Source organism: Chiloscyllium punctatum, chromosome 48 (genome assembly GCF_047496795.1).
Source record: "Chiloscyllium punctatum isolate Juve2018m chromosome 48, sChiPun1.3, whole genome shotgun sequence".
NCBI classification, from domain to species: Eukaryota; Metazoa; Chordata; class Chondrichthyes; order Orectolobiformes; family Hemiscylliidae; genus Chiloscyllium; species Chiloscyllium punctatum.
The window spans coordinates 48776206-48792399 of record NC_092786.1 but is presented as its reverse complement, the minus strand read 5'-3'; the positions used below and the strand labels follow the sequence as shown (position 1 = coordinate 48792399).

The 16194-nt window shown below is 39.1% G+C and overlaps 2 protein-coding genes across 19 annotated transcripts in view; one reads left to right on the top strand and one right to left on the bottom strand.

Annotated features, from left to right (window-relative positions):
• The window catches only part of polg (polymerase (DNA directed), gamma), a 51051-nt gene extending 43244 nt beyond the window's left edge, over nucleotides 1-7807 (top strand). For 13 of the 15 annotated variants that reach the window (XM_072565167.1, XM_072565165.1, XM_072565164.1 and 10 more), the window contains exons 20-24: nucleotides 900-1022; nucleotides 2437-2605; nucleotides 3720-3928; nucleotides 4505-4665; nucleotides 7288-7807. In XM_072565167.1, coding sequence (XP_072421268.1) covers nucleotides 900-1022; nucleotides 2437-2605; nucleotides 3720-3928; nucleotides 4505-4665; nucleotides 7288-7358 — 733 coding nt within the window. In that variant the 3' untranslated portion in view covers nucleotides 7359-7807. Of the gene's footprint in view, nucleotides 1-899; nucleotides 1023-2262; nucleotides 2330-2405; nucleotides 2606-3719; nucleotides 3929-4504; nucleotides 4666-7287 lie in introns of those variants that run through there. The other 2 variants (XM_072565174.1, XM_072565172.1) reach the window with 2 other exon arrangements.
• Nucleotides 7560-16194, bottom strand: part of fanci (FA complementation group I) — a 66244-nt gene continuing 57609 nt past the window's right edge. For all 4 annotated transcript variants that reach the window (XM_072565156.1, XM_072565155.1, XM_072565158.1 and 1 more), the window contains 5 exons: nucleotides 14890-14949; nucleotides 12717-12806; nucleotides 11991-12086; nucleotides 9740-9862; nucleotides 7560-7716 (listed from right to left, as the gene is read on the bottom strand). In XM_072565156.1, coding sequence (XP_072421257.1) covers nucleotides 7651-7716; nucleotides 9740-9862; nucleotides 11991-12086; nucleotides 12717-12806; nucleotides 14890-14949 — 435 coding nt within the window. In that variant the 3' untranslated portion in view covers nucleotides 7560-7650. The remainder of the gene's footprint in view (nucleotides 7717-9739; nucleotides 9863-11990; nucleotides 12087-12716; nucleotides 12807-14889; nucleotides 14950-16194) is intronic.

Below are 16194 nucleotides of genomic sequence, written 5' to 3'. Positions count from 1 at the left end.
ATGTTTTGCATTTCTCAGACCAGCTCTTTTCTAATTGCTTCTCCCATTCATGGTAATTTTGTGAGAGATTCCATGGTGCAACCACACACATTTTTCTTTCATTTAAGATCCTGATTGCCATATCAGGTTTTTGTGGTCTGCCTGGGTGTCACATTAAATGAGACTAACGATTTTAAAAAAACTCTTAGTAAGTGAACAGTTAAATAAATAAGAAGTGAATCCGCATTGAACTAAACTAATTACTTTTCAGGAATACTGTTTTCCTAAATTGTATTTCCTTAAGTGTTTAATATTCTGCCTGCACCTCATCCACGTGGCCCTGAGGGTTTAAATCATGAATGTCAGTAGCTTGTCCATACTTCAAAAGTATGTGCACTGAATGAGGAAGGCTGTGCAGTGCAATGGACAGAATAAATGGTTTCAGGAGATGATTAGATGCATTTCCAGTGAAAAGGAGAGTGTGAAAAACTGATTTTCTAAGCAAAAACAATTAGCATTTATATAGCACCCATTCACAATCACCAAGTACTTTGCAGCTAATTAAACATTTTTGAAATCTCATCGGTGTTGGGATTTAGAAAATGCAGGAGTTTATTTGTATTCTTCACAAACAAGTAAATAATAATGCCCAGATAAAGTGTGTTTTTTTTAAAACATTGATTTAAAAATCATGTGGCACATTGATTAAGGATAAACATAGGCTAGGCACAAGCTTCGTGGAAGCAAATAAAAGTATATTGCAATTTTCCTCCTGTTTAATAAACTGATAACTGCATGTGAGGAACCAGCCCTTAACGCCCAATGGATTACTAGAACTTTTCATTATACTAATATTTAAGAGTAGAAACTGAAGCAACTGACTTGAAGTGAGTTTCATGTGGTGCTTTGCTTCAAAATAGGTGTGTGCTTTCAGAAGATGGGAAGTGGCTTGTGAAGGAGCTTGGGATCTCTGTGGCAAGAGCAGAAAATGGAACTGTGTCTACTTCAGATGTTCGGAGAATCCAAAGAGAGGCAGCAAAAAGGTCAGTGTGATTCTGGAAATTGGTAAACAGTACGTAGCAAGCTAAACAAGATGTACATGTAAACACCTCTTTATTATCTATGCATTAGGAGGGATGCAGACAGTCCATGGTTTCCATTTACTGTCTAGTCCACCTCATTTTCCTCTAAGGACTCCAGCAGACTGTTGACTAGACGGTTTCTGATCTTCATGGGATTCAATACCCTTATTGTTCTCCGTCAGTAGAATGATGTTAGAAGGCACTAAAGTGTTTGAAATTAATATTAAACATAAAAGCAGTGCTAGTAATAGTGAGTGAAAGCAATGGTGCACCAATTAGAGGAATCTCCTATCTCTGTGTTATGGATTTGAGTGGGCTCCAGACAAATAAGTTAATACCCTAGATACTTCCATACCCATGTGAACATAATCAGTTTGTGTTGGATACTTATTCATGGCAGGGGTTATGCTTCTCTAATTAACATGAACAAAAGTATTGACCTATAAAACCAGGCAACGTGAGGAAATTAAGTTACTTCAAGTGTATCTAAAGAAGTTGAACAACTCTTTGTCAGTAGAAGTTGGCTTTTGCCTCCAGGCAATATCTGTAAATATTGAAGGTTAAAGTGGCTGAGCACAGCAGAACCTGATCAACAGGCAGCATCACAGAATGTTGGGATGGAGGTTTGCTTGTTCCGTGGCAGTGAATCTCAGGTGCTTCGGTGGGAAGTGACCTTGGGAGACAAGTTTGCAAGAACATGAAAAATTGTTCTATCTACCCCACAAACCAGTGAAGACACACTGACTTTAGAGGAATCGCAGGGTAAATACCAAGGGGGTCTAGATTAGAGTGGTGCTGGAAAAGCACAGCAGGTTAGGCAGCATCCAAGGAGCAGGAAAATCGACATTTCGGGCAAAAGCCCCTCATGAGTCTCTTTTAAGGTCAGGGTGGAATGTTGGTGAAGTTGATGAACTGCTTAACCTCCTCGTGGGAGCACAGGGTGACAAAGTAGTTGTCAATTTCTGGTCTGTGCTACTTTACCTTGTGCCTTGGAGCTGAGAGATAGCAGGGAGGTTCGCAAGAATTCTTACTGCTGATTGTTACCTCCTGTTGGTCTCCAGCGATTGGAGACTAGCCTTGAAGGAGATGTTATTAGGCTCCGCTACAATGATGCTTTAATTAGAAAGTTGGTCTAGCTCATGTGAGAAGTTATGCAGTGAGAAATTGGGGTTGCATCATAACAAACGAATTCCTTTTTAAGGTGGAAGAAATATCCACTAAAATAAAATTGGACCAGGTTCATCTGGAGGCTGTGAAGAAAGCATGGTGTAAATATAACTTTTTTTTATTTCTCTGTTTATACTCATTACTGCACTACATTCAATTGGAATCATTCAACTCTAGTGAAGAATTTCCTTTCGCTTGGACTGTATAGGTCTAATGGTGCCAAGTGGAGAGTTGTGAAGCAGAGGGTCTGGAGTGGGGGCACAGAGTCAGAAATGTTCAACAAACTGGAAAGTATTGCCACATTCCAATCCCCCCGAACCCCGGTGTTGGGCTGCTGTATTAGCAGAGCTCTGGAACCAGGTGCTGTAGGACATGAGGTACTACTGACTCTTCTAATATGATTTCTCATTTGCATTTCAAGAATGTTTATTGTAGCAAAATCAAAAAGATAATAAAGTCCAAATGGCATTTTTGTAGGGACTGCATTAAACTGGCTGATATGGGAGTTATTGAAATGCAACAACCTCAACTATATACCGTGGGTGACATGGTGTCTCAGTGGTTAGCACTGCTGCCTCACAGCGCCAGGGACCCATGCTCAATTCCAGGCTCAGGCGACTCTCTGTCTGTGTGGAGTTTGCACATTCTCCCTTCGTCTGCGTGGGTTTCCTCTGGGTACTTTTGGATTCCTTCCACAATCAAAAGATGTGCAAGTTAGGTGAATTGACCATACTAAATTGCCCGTAGTATTCACGGGTGTGTACATTAGGTGCATTGTTAAGGGGTAAATGTCGAGTAGTAAAATAGGGGAATGGGTCTGGGTGTGGACTTGATGGGCCAAAGGGCCTGTTTCCACACTGTAGGGCTTCTATATATTCATGTACAACTGGAATTCCGAAATAAAAACAGAAAATGCAGATCAGGCAGCATCTATGGAGAGGAAAAGCTTTAATGTTTCCAGTGTTTGACTTTTTGTCTGATAGCCTCTCTCTACAGATAATGTATAACCTGCATTTCAAATATTTTCTGTTTTTATTCCATATCTATGCAATCTTGGGGTTATATGTCATTGTGCATTTATTGCTAAGTCAAACTCTCAATTTATGACTATTGAATGATGCAAAATTTCACGAATGCAAAGCAAAAATAGTTTAAATTAGAAAATGTAAAATCTGTGACTTTTCCCTTCTATCTGATTCAATGAAAATTTGAGTATTTTAGACTGTCTATTCGGTGATCTACTTTGTTGTTTTGGAGTCGTACATTTCTGTGTGTCTATTCAAAATGTAAGTAATTAATTGTTCTTTTTGCAAAGAACAGTGGTTGCTGACCTGAGAGTTATTCAGACCTAACAGCTGTTCAACAGAGATCCATAGTGTGTAGAGGATGAGAAGAAAAAAATCCATTTTAAAAGTTTTAACCATATGCCCTACCAGCATATGAAACCAACTGCGCCCACCTTAATGTTCCATCATTCCTTTCCCTCTACAGTTCATGACCAGTCGTGTGAACTGGGTGGTGCAGAGTTCGGCTGTGGATTACCTCCACCTCATGTTGGTGTCCATGAGATGGCTGTTTGAGGAGTTCAATATTGATGGTAGATTTTGTATCAGCATTCATGATGAGGTCCGATACTTAGTGAATAGTGAAGACCGATATCGAGCTGCACTGGCACTGCAGATTACTAATCTGCTAACGCGGTAAGAGACTTGCTTTTCCTTCTAGATCTAACTTTCTTTTTTTTTCTCAGATTGCTAACTTTGAATTCAGGCAGCTATTCATCAAGCAAAATTAAACGGGTATTTTTGTCAAACACTGCCCAGTGTGGAATTGAGAAACAACTCGAAGTCTCAAATTAAGTTTTATTCCTGTGCATTGTATAATTTACTCTATAATAGGGAGAATATGGGTTTGGGAACTATGTCACATTTCCTGCTTCTATCTGTTACACCATGATCACCTGCTTAAAAAAGAACAAATGAGGACACAAGCATTAAGCCTCCTACTGTCAATTGCTTCCTACCATGTAGTCTATATTGAAGTATGAAGAATTGACACTTGACAAATATGCAAGTTGCCAATGTTCATGAAGCTGCACCTCAGACGTCAGCATTTTCAGAACAACAATTTGAAAAATATTCAGAGAACCTTATTGTAGTGATCAGTGGAAAGACTGTTTGTTTGTTTTTGATCTGAATGATGGACTTCAATCATACTGTATGAAAATTTGGAAGATGACCTGTGCTAACAATTAACCTTTTTTTCCCCATTTCAAGCTGCATGTTTGCCTACAAACTAGAGATGCAGGATCTCCCACAGTCTGTAGCATTCTTTAGTGCAGTGGATGTTGACCAATGCTTGAGAAAGGAGGTGACGATGGATTGTCAAACTCCATCAAATATTTCTGGGCTGCAAAGACGATATGGTATCCCAGAAGGTAAAGTTGTTAGCTGTATGATAAATTGTGAACTTTGAGCTCCAACCTGAAAAACTGAATTGAAATGAAATGAAGAGTTAATGCTGGAAACTTGAGGAAAAACAATAGAAATTCACAGGAAAGCATAAAAAAAATTAATGTTTGCAATATCCTATACAATTATTTTATTGCTATTGGGCAAGGCAAGAATTTCTCAATCATAAATACTGCCCATGCAGATAAATTTACAAATTTGCTTAAATTTTACATTTTAACTGCGCAGAATCTGCAATAACCCATGATCCTTAAAAGCAAAGCAGAGAGGCCATGATTAATAAATGGGACCATCACAGGTCAGCTTGTGTCATGGCGATACCTCCTCCTGAATAACCATTAAATTTAATATTCTAATTTCTGTTAGAAAACCTTTTTTAAAAGTGTATTGTCAGATTGGAGTACTTTCTCACTTTTCCAGTTACACTTCAGCAACTGTCCAGTACTGTATATTTCTTGGTGCCTAATTTGTCAGTAGATAAACTAGCCTAACAATGAAACATTTTTGGTTCTTTGTTCACCTCAATACTGAGGTCCAAATCTACCAAACAATACACAGCAGTTGTGAAATGACACTTCTAAACATCAACCATAGGTGTTCAATGTTAGTGATCTTCAGAACTAAACCATTTTGAAGTAATCTAGCTGACTTTTTTCCCAGAACATGAATTGGGGTGGCACGATAGCTCCATGGTTAGCATTACTGCCTCCCAGCATCAGGGTCCCAGGCTCGATTCCCGCCACAGGCGACTCTGTGTGGAGTTTGCACATTCTCCCCATATCTGCACAGGTTTCCTCTGGGTGCTCCGGTTTCCTCCCACGGTCCAAAGGTGTGCAAGTCAGGTGAATTGGCCATGCTAAATTGCCCATAGTGTTAGGTGCATCATTGAGGGAAATGGGTCTGGGTGGGTTACTCCTCAGAGGGTCGATGTGGACTGGTTGGGCCAACGGGCATGTTTCCACACTCGGGAGTCTAATCTAAAAAACATTTAACAAAACATATATTTTCAAATGAGGAAATAACAAAGGAGGGGTGAAACAAGAGGACTGCTGTCAGCTAAAGCTGAACTGTTGTGCATTAGTTACCAGGAAAGAGTATTTACATTGTGTAAATAGTTGAGAAGAAATTAGTTATTCTCTGGGAAAAAAAAGACAAGCATTCTTAGGTCTGGTAGGCTTCTTTTGAGTTGCTAAAATTTCTTCTCTTGTGTAATCATTTGACGTGATGTGAGCTTTGACTAACTCATCAACACTCTGCTCTCAATACTTACAGCCCCTTAGGTTGAAAATGTCACACTTCCATGTGCCAGACAAATGAACAAATTGGTTTGTCTGTCGGAGGCTTGCAGTTCCTCTGGTCTACAGTGTACAAAAGAATTGACAGAGAGGCTTGCATGAACGGCACAGTACCAGATGTTAATTAATTATCAGCTTTTACTCTTTGCTTTAAAAGATTAATGTGGTACCACTTTAGTCATTATCTTCTGAAGCTTACAAAATATACATCTGTGTTTTCTGGCACCATCTGCAAAACAAAAATGAATCTTATAAAAAGTTCTGCATGCTGGCAAATGGCCCATTTAACACTGTGACTGCCTCTCACAGGATGGCGTTTGTCAGGTTCTCAAGCAGTGAATTTGATATGGACTACAACCAAATTCAATCTTAATACCCCCACCCAAGATGATAGCTATCCCTAATATGTGATTATCTATCAAACTACCTAGAACTGGAGGGCCACAGTTGGCATCTGGGATAGGACGACGACAGACAGGATCACAGCAATGATGTCCCTTCTGTCTTGCCCATCCAAGTTGAACAGCTTTTTAACATTGATTAGGTTGATACAAAGGACAGCATTATGGTGAATCAGCAATGGGTGCTGATAATGTCTTAAAATCCTTGTCATCAATACATTAACAGACAGTGACTTCAAATTTCTAACTGAAAAACTGAATGCTGAACATAATGTTAACAAACAAGTCTTTTTTTAATTGGTGCTGCTACTGCAACTAACAATGTGCTTTTCAACACTTTTTATTAATAATGATCTTGAATGAACCATGACTATGGTAAGATCTGAAGCAAACTAAAGGATGTGTCAATTAGGGTCATCATTCCATATAGCTATCCTGTGCCCTTTTGGAAGTATGTGGAGTGACTGAGTTGGGTCAGTTGTCAAAATGCTTGTTGACAGTCTAAGATGTTAGTAATACTTGAGAAGCTGTACCCCTCTCAGCAGGTAACAGTGCCTTTAGCAGATCTTGTGGGTGCATATAAAGGATCTGTCCTGTAGCTGTTAACACCATAACCCTAACACTCCAGCCAATGCAAAAAGTTGTTCAAAATAACATTTTTTTTTTGTAAAACCAAGGAAGGTCACATTCAGAGTCCTACCACATGAATGATCTTGGAAACTAGTTTTCCTGATCTGGATAAATTCCAGTATACTTGGTCTGAACATGCTCATTAATGAAACACAATACCTATCAGTTGGGAAAGTAAGAATTAAAATTGTCACTATTTTAATAATTATGCATTTTTCAGTTTTCACAAGCTTTTCATAATTTCTATTTATTGTTCCTTCAGGAGAAGCACTGGATATTTATCAAATTATTGAAAAAACAAATGGATCTCTTGACAAAAGGAAACAAACATAAAACAGAGAAGCAACATATCGAGACAACATAAGGGAAGCAACAACTACCCAATTATCAAGTCTTGTTCATGAATGTTTTATCTCCTTTGTGCGCAAGTTGTACAAATTGATGGAACTTCATGGGAACATCAAGAAAGTCCCATAAAATCAGGATGGAAAGTAATTTATATAAGCTGCACCGAAGGCCTGGAGAAGGAGGATTACATTTTGAATAGATAAGATCCTGCAATGTGTGTAAATTCAGATGGATGTGTACATTTATTGGACGTGGACTTGCCTTTGCTGTTACAATTTCATCTTTTTCTTTTTTTCTTCTTTGGTTCTCTGTTTTCTTGGTTTTCATCCATACCAACACTTGACTAGAGAATGTGAGTAAAAAAAGTTCTGGTGTATTAATTGTACAACATACAAACCTTTTATTTAAATATATTTGCTTCATTTAACACAGAATTTCAGTAATGTTGCAAGACTACTTATCTCTTTCCTGTGCTGTAATTACTGTAATTCCAGCAGTATGAGATGTGGACAACCACTTGGCAAATCAACATGATCATTTCCTTGTGATTATTCATGGGTCAGGGATTAACACCATTGGGTAGAAGTAATAACTGGGTGTATTTAAAGTCTCTTAGGATGAGAATGCTACTTAGCACAGCTTTCGCTATAATTGTGTGCTCCACACGCATTGCAGACACTCCTTATTACCTTTCGCCAATCAGAAGGGAGTTGACTTGCTTTACTCTAAGCGTAGAGTTCAGATTCCTTTTCACTCCGACTGAGTGGAATTCCTGATAGTAATACAAAATCCTCTTTATGGTTTAATCACTTTCGATGGAACCATCTGCACTTTCTTGTACTAAAAAGGTTAAGAATCACTCTGACTACAATAGATGGTGTGATACTTAAAGCATGTTTACAGAATTTCCTTTTAGGACACATTTAATATCCAACCATAGACATCCACATCTAACCCTCAATTCAATTAAACTTTATATCGATTAGGATAGACAACATTAACTTTATTTGCATGTTGGCTAGTCAACATGTTAGTGAGAGGCTGTTGGAAGTAAAATTGTTCCTTATGTTTAAAATAGGCCTGTGCTCTTGATGTCATTAAATATGAAAGTTATTTAATAGGAATAAATATCATAGCATGGAGGGTTTCCGTGCCCGAAATCAGCCGATTCCATCATGTGCTTGGCCTCTATTAACTGATGTCCCAGATGGGATTCATTTACCCTTTCTTTGACCATAAGACATAGGAGTGGAAGTAAGGCCATTTGGCCCATCGAGTCCACTCCGCTATTCAATCATGGTTGATGGGCATTTCAACTCCACTTACCCGCATTCTCCCCGTAACCCTTAATTCCTCGAGACAATAAGAATCTATCAATCTCCGCCATGAAGACATTTAGCGTCCCGCCCTTCACTGCACTCTGCGGCAATGAATTCCACAGGCCCACCACTCTCTGGCTGAAGAAATGTCTCCGCATTTCTGTTCTGAATTGACCCCCTCTAATTTTAAGACTGTGTCCACAGGTCCTAGTCTCCTCACCTAACGGAAACAATTTCCTAGCGTCCACCCTTTCCAAGCCATGTATTATCTTGTACGTCTCTATTAAGTCTCCCCTTAATCTTCTAAACTCCAATGAATACAATCCCAGGATCCTCAGCCGTTCCTCATATGTTAGACCAACCATTCCAGGGATCATCTGTGTGAATCTCTGCTGGACACGTTCCAGTGCCAGTATGTCCTTCCTGAGGTGTGGGACCAAAACTGGACACAGTACTCCAAATGGGGCCGAACCAGAGCTTTATAAAGTTTGCTCCCCAACCCCCCCCCAAAAAAACAGTACCATTATAATTCTCTCAACTCCCATAAAAGAAAAGACCACAGTTCTTGTACTTCCTTCTACATGGGGTGAATAGTGGACAAAGATGTATTCACATCAAAATTAACGCAATGTGAGAATTGCAGGTGCAGGTTTGTACCTCCCTCAGCGTTGCTAATTACAGCAATTGAGGGCAATCCACAAACAAAACACGATGTGGTGACATGTAGTCCAGAGATATGGATACTGATGGTAGAGACTGCAACTTTATTTCCATCACACAGCTAACTAGGAATTAGCTCTTATTGCCTACCATTGGCATGTTGGAAAGATTTGCAGGTTGCCGATCAAGCTGTTTGATGGTTCTTTGAACAGATAGTCCCTGGCCATCAACCCTACAATAACGATGCGAACCCTGACCTTCTGGTCAAGAGAGAGATATTACCCACTGCACCTCCACTTGAGACTACTACCTTCAATAAAATATGGATGAGTATTGCTGAAGTAATAAAACCTCACAACATAAATGAAAGTACTTTTCCAACTTTACCTGCTCATTTGCTTCATCCTGAATTTCCTCTGCTTCCTGTTCCTGGAGTGCTGCATCCAAAGTGGCTGCATTAATTCGAAAATCCCTTGATGTACTGAGCTTCATGTACTGCATCAAATTCACCTATGAGGAAATAAGCCTTGCTAGATTGACAACGCGCAGAACACCATCTATTGCAGATTTATAAAAATAACTGAAGTAAAAGGTGAACACAAATTAAATTGCAGAACCAGATACAGAGAAGCACAGATTCAAAGTAATTAAAAACCATATTAGAAGATATTATTATAAATTCTTATCTCAGGATAACCAATATGCAGAATAAACTAGGAAGGACAGTAAAGCCATGTAGTCACATAAGTAACTGGCTAGCCACCGAGGGTGGGGAAACAGGCAAAAACAAATTCTGCTTTCTGGGAATGAATGGCTGGGAGGGATGAAATGGCCTTCAGTAGCATCTCATTTGAAAACAAATAACCGGCTTAACTAATTAAGCTGTATTTGAATTGTAAAATATATTTACCTGGGACATGTTGCACTAGGTATCAAGTGGAAAATCTAGATTTGTAAGTTTCTCAATATTTTGGAAAACTGAAAGTATTCAATGAGTAGCAGAAAAAGCTATTCTGACTTGGATGTAAATATCAGGATTTTTCCCAAATTTTCCATAATTTAATGACCGTTATCTGATGCACAGTTCACAGGTTTGGTGAGTTAAAAGAAAGGATATTACTGCCTGTGAAAGGTTATAGAAGAAAGCAACACATTTCAGACATATAATTGATGAGATGTCCAGGAAGTTACATTTCTTTAAAACATAAAAATTGTTTCCAAGATAAAAAGATAAGAAACTTTACATCTTCATTTACAAGATAAACCGAGCTGTAGAATAAGTTACCTGGAATGATTACAGAAATGAGCAAATGCGATCAAGGTAAGACAATTTTTTTTGTGTTTCTGGAGGAACAAAGGATTGAAGGGTAAAGGCAAATGATGTGTTAAGAATTGATCTGTATTTGGAAATTGGAGTCCATTTAAAAGTTATTTGCTGTGTAGCATGAGATCTTGTAATGGATGTTACAGCAGTTAGTTGGCTTTCACAAATAAACAATTTCTATTAAACAAGACAAAAGGAAGGTGACAAAACCAAGGACATGATGTTTCATTAGGTGACATCAAAGAACTATATAGTGGTTAATGTACCCTCTTATAAATGCAACGTTTAGGAAAATAAAGTTTTGTTCCCAAAATGAATGGAGACTAACCTTTATATGAAAGCAGACAAGGAGAAATTTTTATCCTGACACTGTGAGCAGTTGTCCCCGTCCACTGACCAGGAAAATTCAAATAGGTGACAGACAGTGTAAACTATCATTGCCTAGGAGTAGAGTATGTGAACAAACGTAACAGAATTGGGGGCTGTCATTATCAGAAAGTGGTCTTCAGATGGGAAATGAAACAGAAGTGATTGAGAGGTGAAGATCCAGGGAAGAGTTCTTTAACATATCATTTAGAGAGCAGAATGTCGCATTCACAACTTTAATGAGTGTGCCAATTTATCCTCTGGAATCAGGGAACCATCCTCAATTGCCATGGGTAGTATATATTTCTTCTCTAATTAATTAACGTAATATCTAATTCATGGCTTAACAAATTTTATCTGAAAATTTCTCATGAATAGCTGATTGCCTATATTAAAGGGCGGCATGGTGGCTCAGTGGTTAGCACTGCTGCCTCATAGTGCCAGGGTCCCAGATTCGATTCCAGCCTTGGGCGAATGTCTGTGTAGAGTTTGCACATTCTCCCCGTGTCTGTATGGGTTTCCTCCGGGTGCTCTGGTTTCCTCCCACAGTCCAAAGATGTGCAGGTCAGGTGAACTAGCCATGCTAAATTGCCCATAGTGTTAGGTGCATTTAGTCAGAGGGAAATGAGTCTGAGTGGGTTACTCTTTGGAGGATCGGTGTGGACTTGTTGGGCCGAAGGGCCTGATTCCACACAGTAGAGAATCGAATCAAAGAGAGGATTATGGTCTTAAACACCCAAAATTGAAAGAGAAAGGGAGATAGCTTCTTGGCTCTTTTTCTTACTTGTAACTCACAATACAGGCATCATTGATAGGATTGGAAAGGAGATAAACTAATTTTGTTTCCTTTGGTGTCTTCAGTTTCCTTTCATTCTGACTAAAAGAAAGTAAAAAACTACTCAAATTGATGCTATTTCCCCTTCCAGATATAGGAGAGCAGCCACTTACCTTTGATTTCTTGGTTAGGTGAATCAGAAATTTCTCATACTGCTCAATGGAGAATATCAGGTTGGGTATTGGCTTGGTTTCACGAAGCACTCGGGCCTGTATATGGAACAGTAGAAATGTAAACTGTTGTAAACTGTTTAAGGAATTAAGGGCTACGGGGAGAGTGCGGGTAAATGGAGTTCAAATGCCCATTAATCATGATTAAATGGCAGAGTGGACTCAATGGGTCGAATGGCCTTACTTCCACTCCCATGTCTTATGATCTTATGGTTTTCAGCTAAAATGACCGCGTGCAGCAACTCAATGTTGCACGATGACGATTACACCACATCCTTTGAATGCTTATAAGTCGCAAGTTTATTTTACAGTGAGATTATTACAATCATATTTTGTAAATGGAAAAATCCCTCAAGCCAGAACGGAATTATTCTGTGGAAGCACTGTCATGTGCTCCTTAGAAGAAGTGCCAGTGCCACAGTACAGAGATTGAGGGTCAGTTGGCAGGATGGCCTATTACAGTGCAGAGTGATGCAAAGCATAAGCTCAATTCCAACACAGGCTGAGGTTACCATGAGGGACTTTTGCTCTTTGAGTCATGGTGACCTTCAGCTGAAACCACCCTGTTCTCTAATGAGAAAGCAGCTCTATGGTTTGGCAGCACTAAGGTGATTTTACCTTCATTTTGACAAAGCTAGACTATGTTTCATGTTCAATGAGTTCATGTACCGTTGCTGCAGTGATGGCTGCCATCTCCTTCTTCTTGTCTTTTTTCTTTTCTGGTCCTCCTCCAAAGTTCGCCGTCTCACTCTGAATATTCTGTTCAGAAAGCTCAGATTTAGAATGGCTGACAACTTGTCGCTTCCCCTGCCCAGCCCCAAAACTAACAAAATACTCCCAAAGTTACAAAAGCTATAAACTAATGCTAAATTATTAGAAGTTGAGGTAGCAGGGTACTTGGAAAACTTCAAGGTAATCAGGCAGGGTCAACACTGTTTTGTCAAAGGGAAATCCAAGTTTAACCAATCTGTTGGAGTTGAAGTAACATGTTGTGGATAAAATTAAATCAGTGCATGTACTGTACTTGGATTTCCTGAAGATTTTGATAAAGTGCCACATCAAAGATTATTGCAGAAAATAAGAGCTCATAATGTCCAGGTTAGCATATTGGCATGGATAGAGATTGACTGGTTAACAAGAAACAGACAGAAGGCATGAATGGATTATTTTCAGATTGACAAGATAAAACAAGATTGGTGCAGAAAACTTTACTGTTTATAATTTATTCAAATGACTTGGATGAAGGGACCAAAGGAGTGGTTACCAAATTTGCTGCGACACAAAGATAGCTAGGAAAGAAGGTTGTGAAGAGGGCATAAGGAATCTACAGGCGAATGTGGATACAGTACTTTTAAGTGAGCAGGCAAATGGAGAATAATGTGGGAAAATGTGAAATTGCCTATTTTGACAGGAAGAATCAAAAAGAAGTATATTATCTAACTAGAGGTTGCAGAGGTCTAGGATCCAGAGAGACCTGGGTGTCCTTGTATGTATCCAGGTACAGCAAGTAATTAGGAAACCTAACAAAATGCTATCATCACAAGAGTAATTGAATATTAAAAAGTGAGGTTATGCTTCAGCTATACAGAGCACTGGAGGACTACGTCTTGAGTACTAAGCACATTCTTTAAGGAAAGGTGTGTTGAAAGCAGTTCAGACAAGGTTGCCAGACTAAGATCAAGAATGAGCAGGTTATCTTATGAGGAACGGTTGGAACAGGTTAGGCTTATATGTGCTGGAGTGCAGACAATAAAGAGGTGACTTGATTAAAACTTACAGGATTCTGAGTCTTGAAAGAGTACTTGAGGAGAGGATGTATCCTGTTTTGAACAAATCAAGAACTAGCAGTAACCGATGAAAAATCAAGTGTGACCCACTTGAAACAGATAAGGAGTGAAAAGCTTTGTCTCGGGAGTCATGAGTCATTGAAACTCCCTTCCTGAAAATGGGGTGAAACCAGAGTCGAAGGATCTTTTTTTAAGGCAGAGGTGGATAGATCCTTCTGAAGCGAGTGGGTGAAAGTTTATTATGGGTTGGTAAAATGCATACTTGAGGTCACTATCACATCAGCCATGATCATATTGAATGGCAGAATAGGAAGAAGGGGCTAATTAGTCTACCCCGTTCCTTGTTTAGATGTTTGTAAATCTTAGCAGTTTGAAAGTTTTTGGGGGTATACTTGAAACAACAAATTCACAATTAAATTACAGATCATTTTCAATAATAACTTTTAAAGAAGGCTAAAAGAGCCCACAATTTGATCACATGTTTATGCAACTAAATAATTTATTTACATTAAATGGGCTATATGAGCCCAGAGTAAATTGCATGGTGTGCCAACAAAATGTTGAGTGGATTTCAAATTAAATCCTAGTCCCATCCCAAGTTAATCAAGATATCGAGCATCACAGCTTGTCTTAGATTGCAGAAACACCAGCCTGAATTCATGCTTCCATTTACTAGTCTGAGTCTTACTTGCACGTACATGTATATGCATCAGGTGACAGCACGATTTATTTGGTGATGATGTCATTCTCCTCCCTCAAACCCTCAAAAATCTACTGATTTGGGTGAGGTATTGGAAGGCAATTAGTGCCCACAGAATCATGTAGTGTTGAGACTGGCAAAATATATTTGTTGTTATTTCTGTAGATGGCTAACACAAAAAAAGCTGCCTGATTTATGTGATATAACCATCTGCAACATTACTGAATATACAATAATAATGATGTCGAAAAACCAAGACTTGGCTCCTGCAACAAATATCAAATTGCATCTTAAAATGTGCAGGAGAACCATAACAAAAAACATAAATGAATAGTAAAAATAAATTGGTACATACCTGAACATAGGTTATGAAAGCATAGCACTGTGAGGTCAGGTGTGATCCTGAAAGTTTAACCTAAATGTAAGAGATTAAATATTTCAATTCTAAAATGATTATATAAGGTACTATACATCAAGTACCACAAAGGTACAGTATGAAAACTTCAACACATAACATGTGACGGAAGGATGTAGATTTGCTCTCACCTGCTGCAATGTTCTGATGATACAGGAGGTGCCAAGCTCTATACCACAGAAATTTCTGTTGCGTGGGACATGGTTGCTCTCATATCACTACACTGAGATCAGGAGCTGAGCAACACATGATGCTTTGTTGCTTAAACCTATGGTCTAGTGGCACTGGCAGAACCTGAAAGCAGGTCATCCATCAGCAGAACATGATGTATGAATTGTCGGGTGGTTCCACATAATTTTTACAGCAATCCTCATTACCCTTCTTAACAGCCTAAAGATCAATCTACATCAATTTTTCTTTTGATTATGCCCTCAAAGTGCTTGCAGACTTTTTCCTCCATTAAAGGTGCTATATTAATGCACTCTCTTGAATGCAGAATGTCTTAGATGGCAGGCTAGCAGATTGTAGCTGCAATTTCCCACTGGACAAAAACCCAGTAGTACCTGCACTGTCCTTTCTTCATTGGAGTGAAGAAGGATGAGAGGTGACTTGATACAAGTGTACAAGATGATGAGATGCAATAGATAATTGATAGCCAGAGACTTTTTCCCAGGATGGAAATGGCTATCACGAGGGGGCATAGTTTTAATGTGACTGGAGGAAGGTTTAGGGGACATGACAGAGGTAAGTTCTTTACACAGAGTGGTGGGTGCGTGGAATGCACTGCCAGCAGTGGTAGTAGAGTCAAACACATTGGCGGCATGTAAGTGGCTCTTGGATAGGCACATGGATGATAGTAAAATGTAGAGTATGTAGGTTAGTTTGATCTTAGAGTAGGATAAAAGGTCGGCACAACATAGAGGGCTAATGTTGAGAGTGTGCTGCTGGAAAAGCACAGCAGGTCAGGCAGCATCTGAGGAGCAGGAGAATCGTCATTTCAGGGAAAATCTTTTCATCAGGAATGAGGCTGATGCCCAGTGCTGTGCTTTACTCTTCTATGTTCTAAAAGACAGGTAACAAAGAATGCAAAACTCCAATAACTGTTTCCCCACAAGGGTCAAAATCCTAGGACATCCTTAATCGCTTCCTAATTTATCACTAGTGGAAGGCTAGGGTCAAACTGTCCAATATTTCTTCTGGCTGAGAAATGGTGAAGAGCTGGAGTGAGAGGGATACATTAGTGAA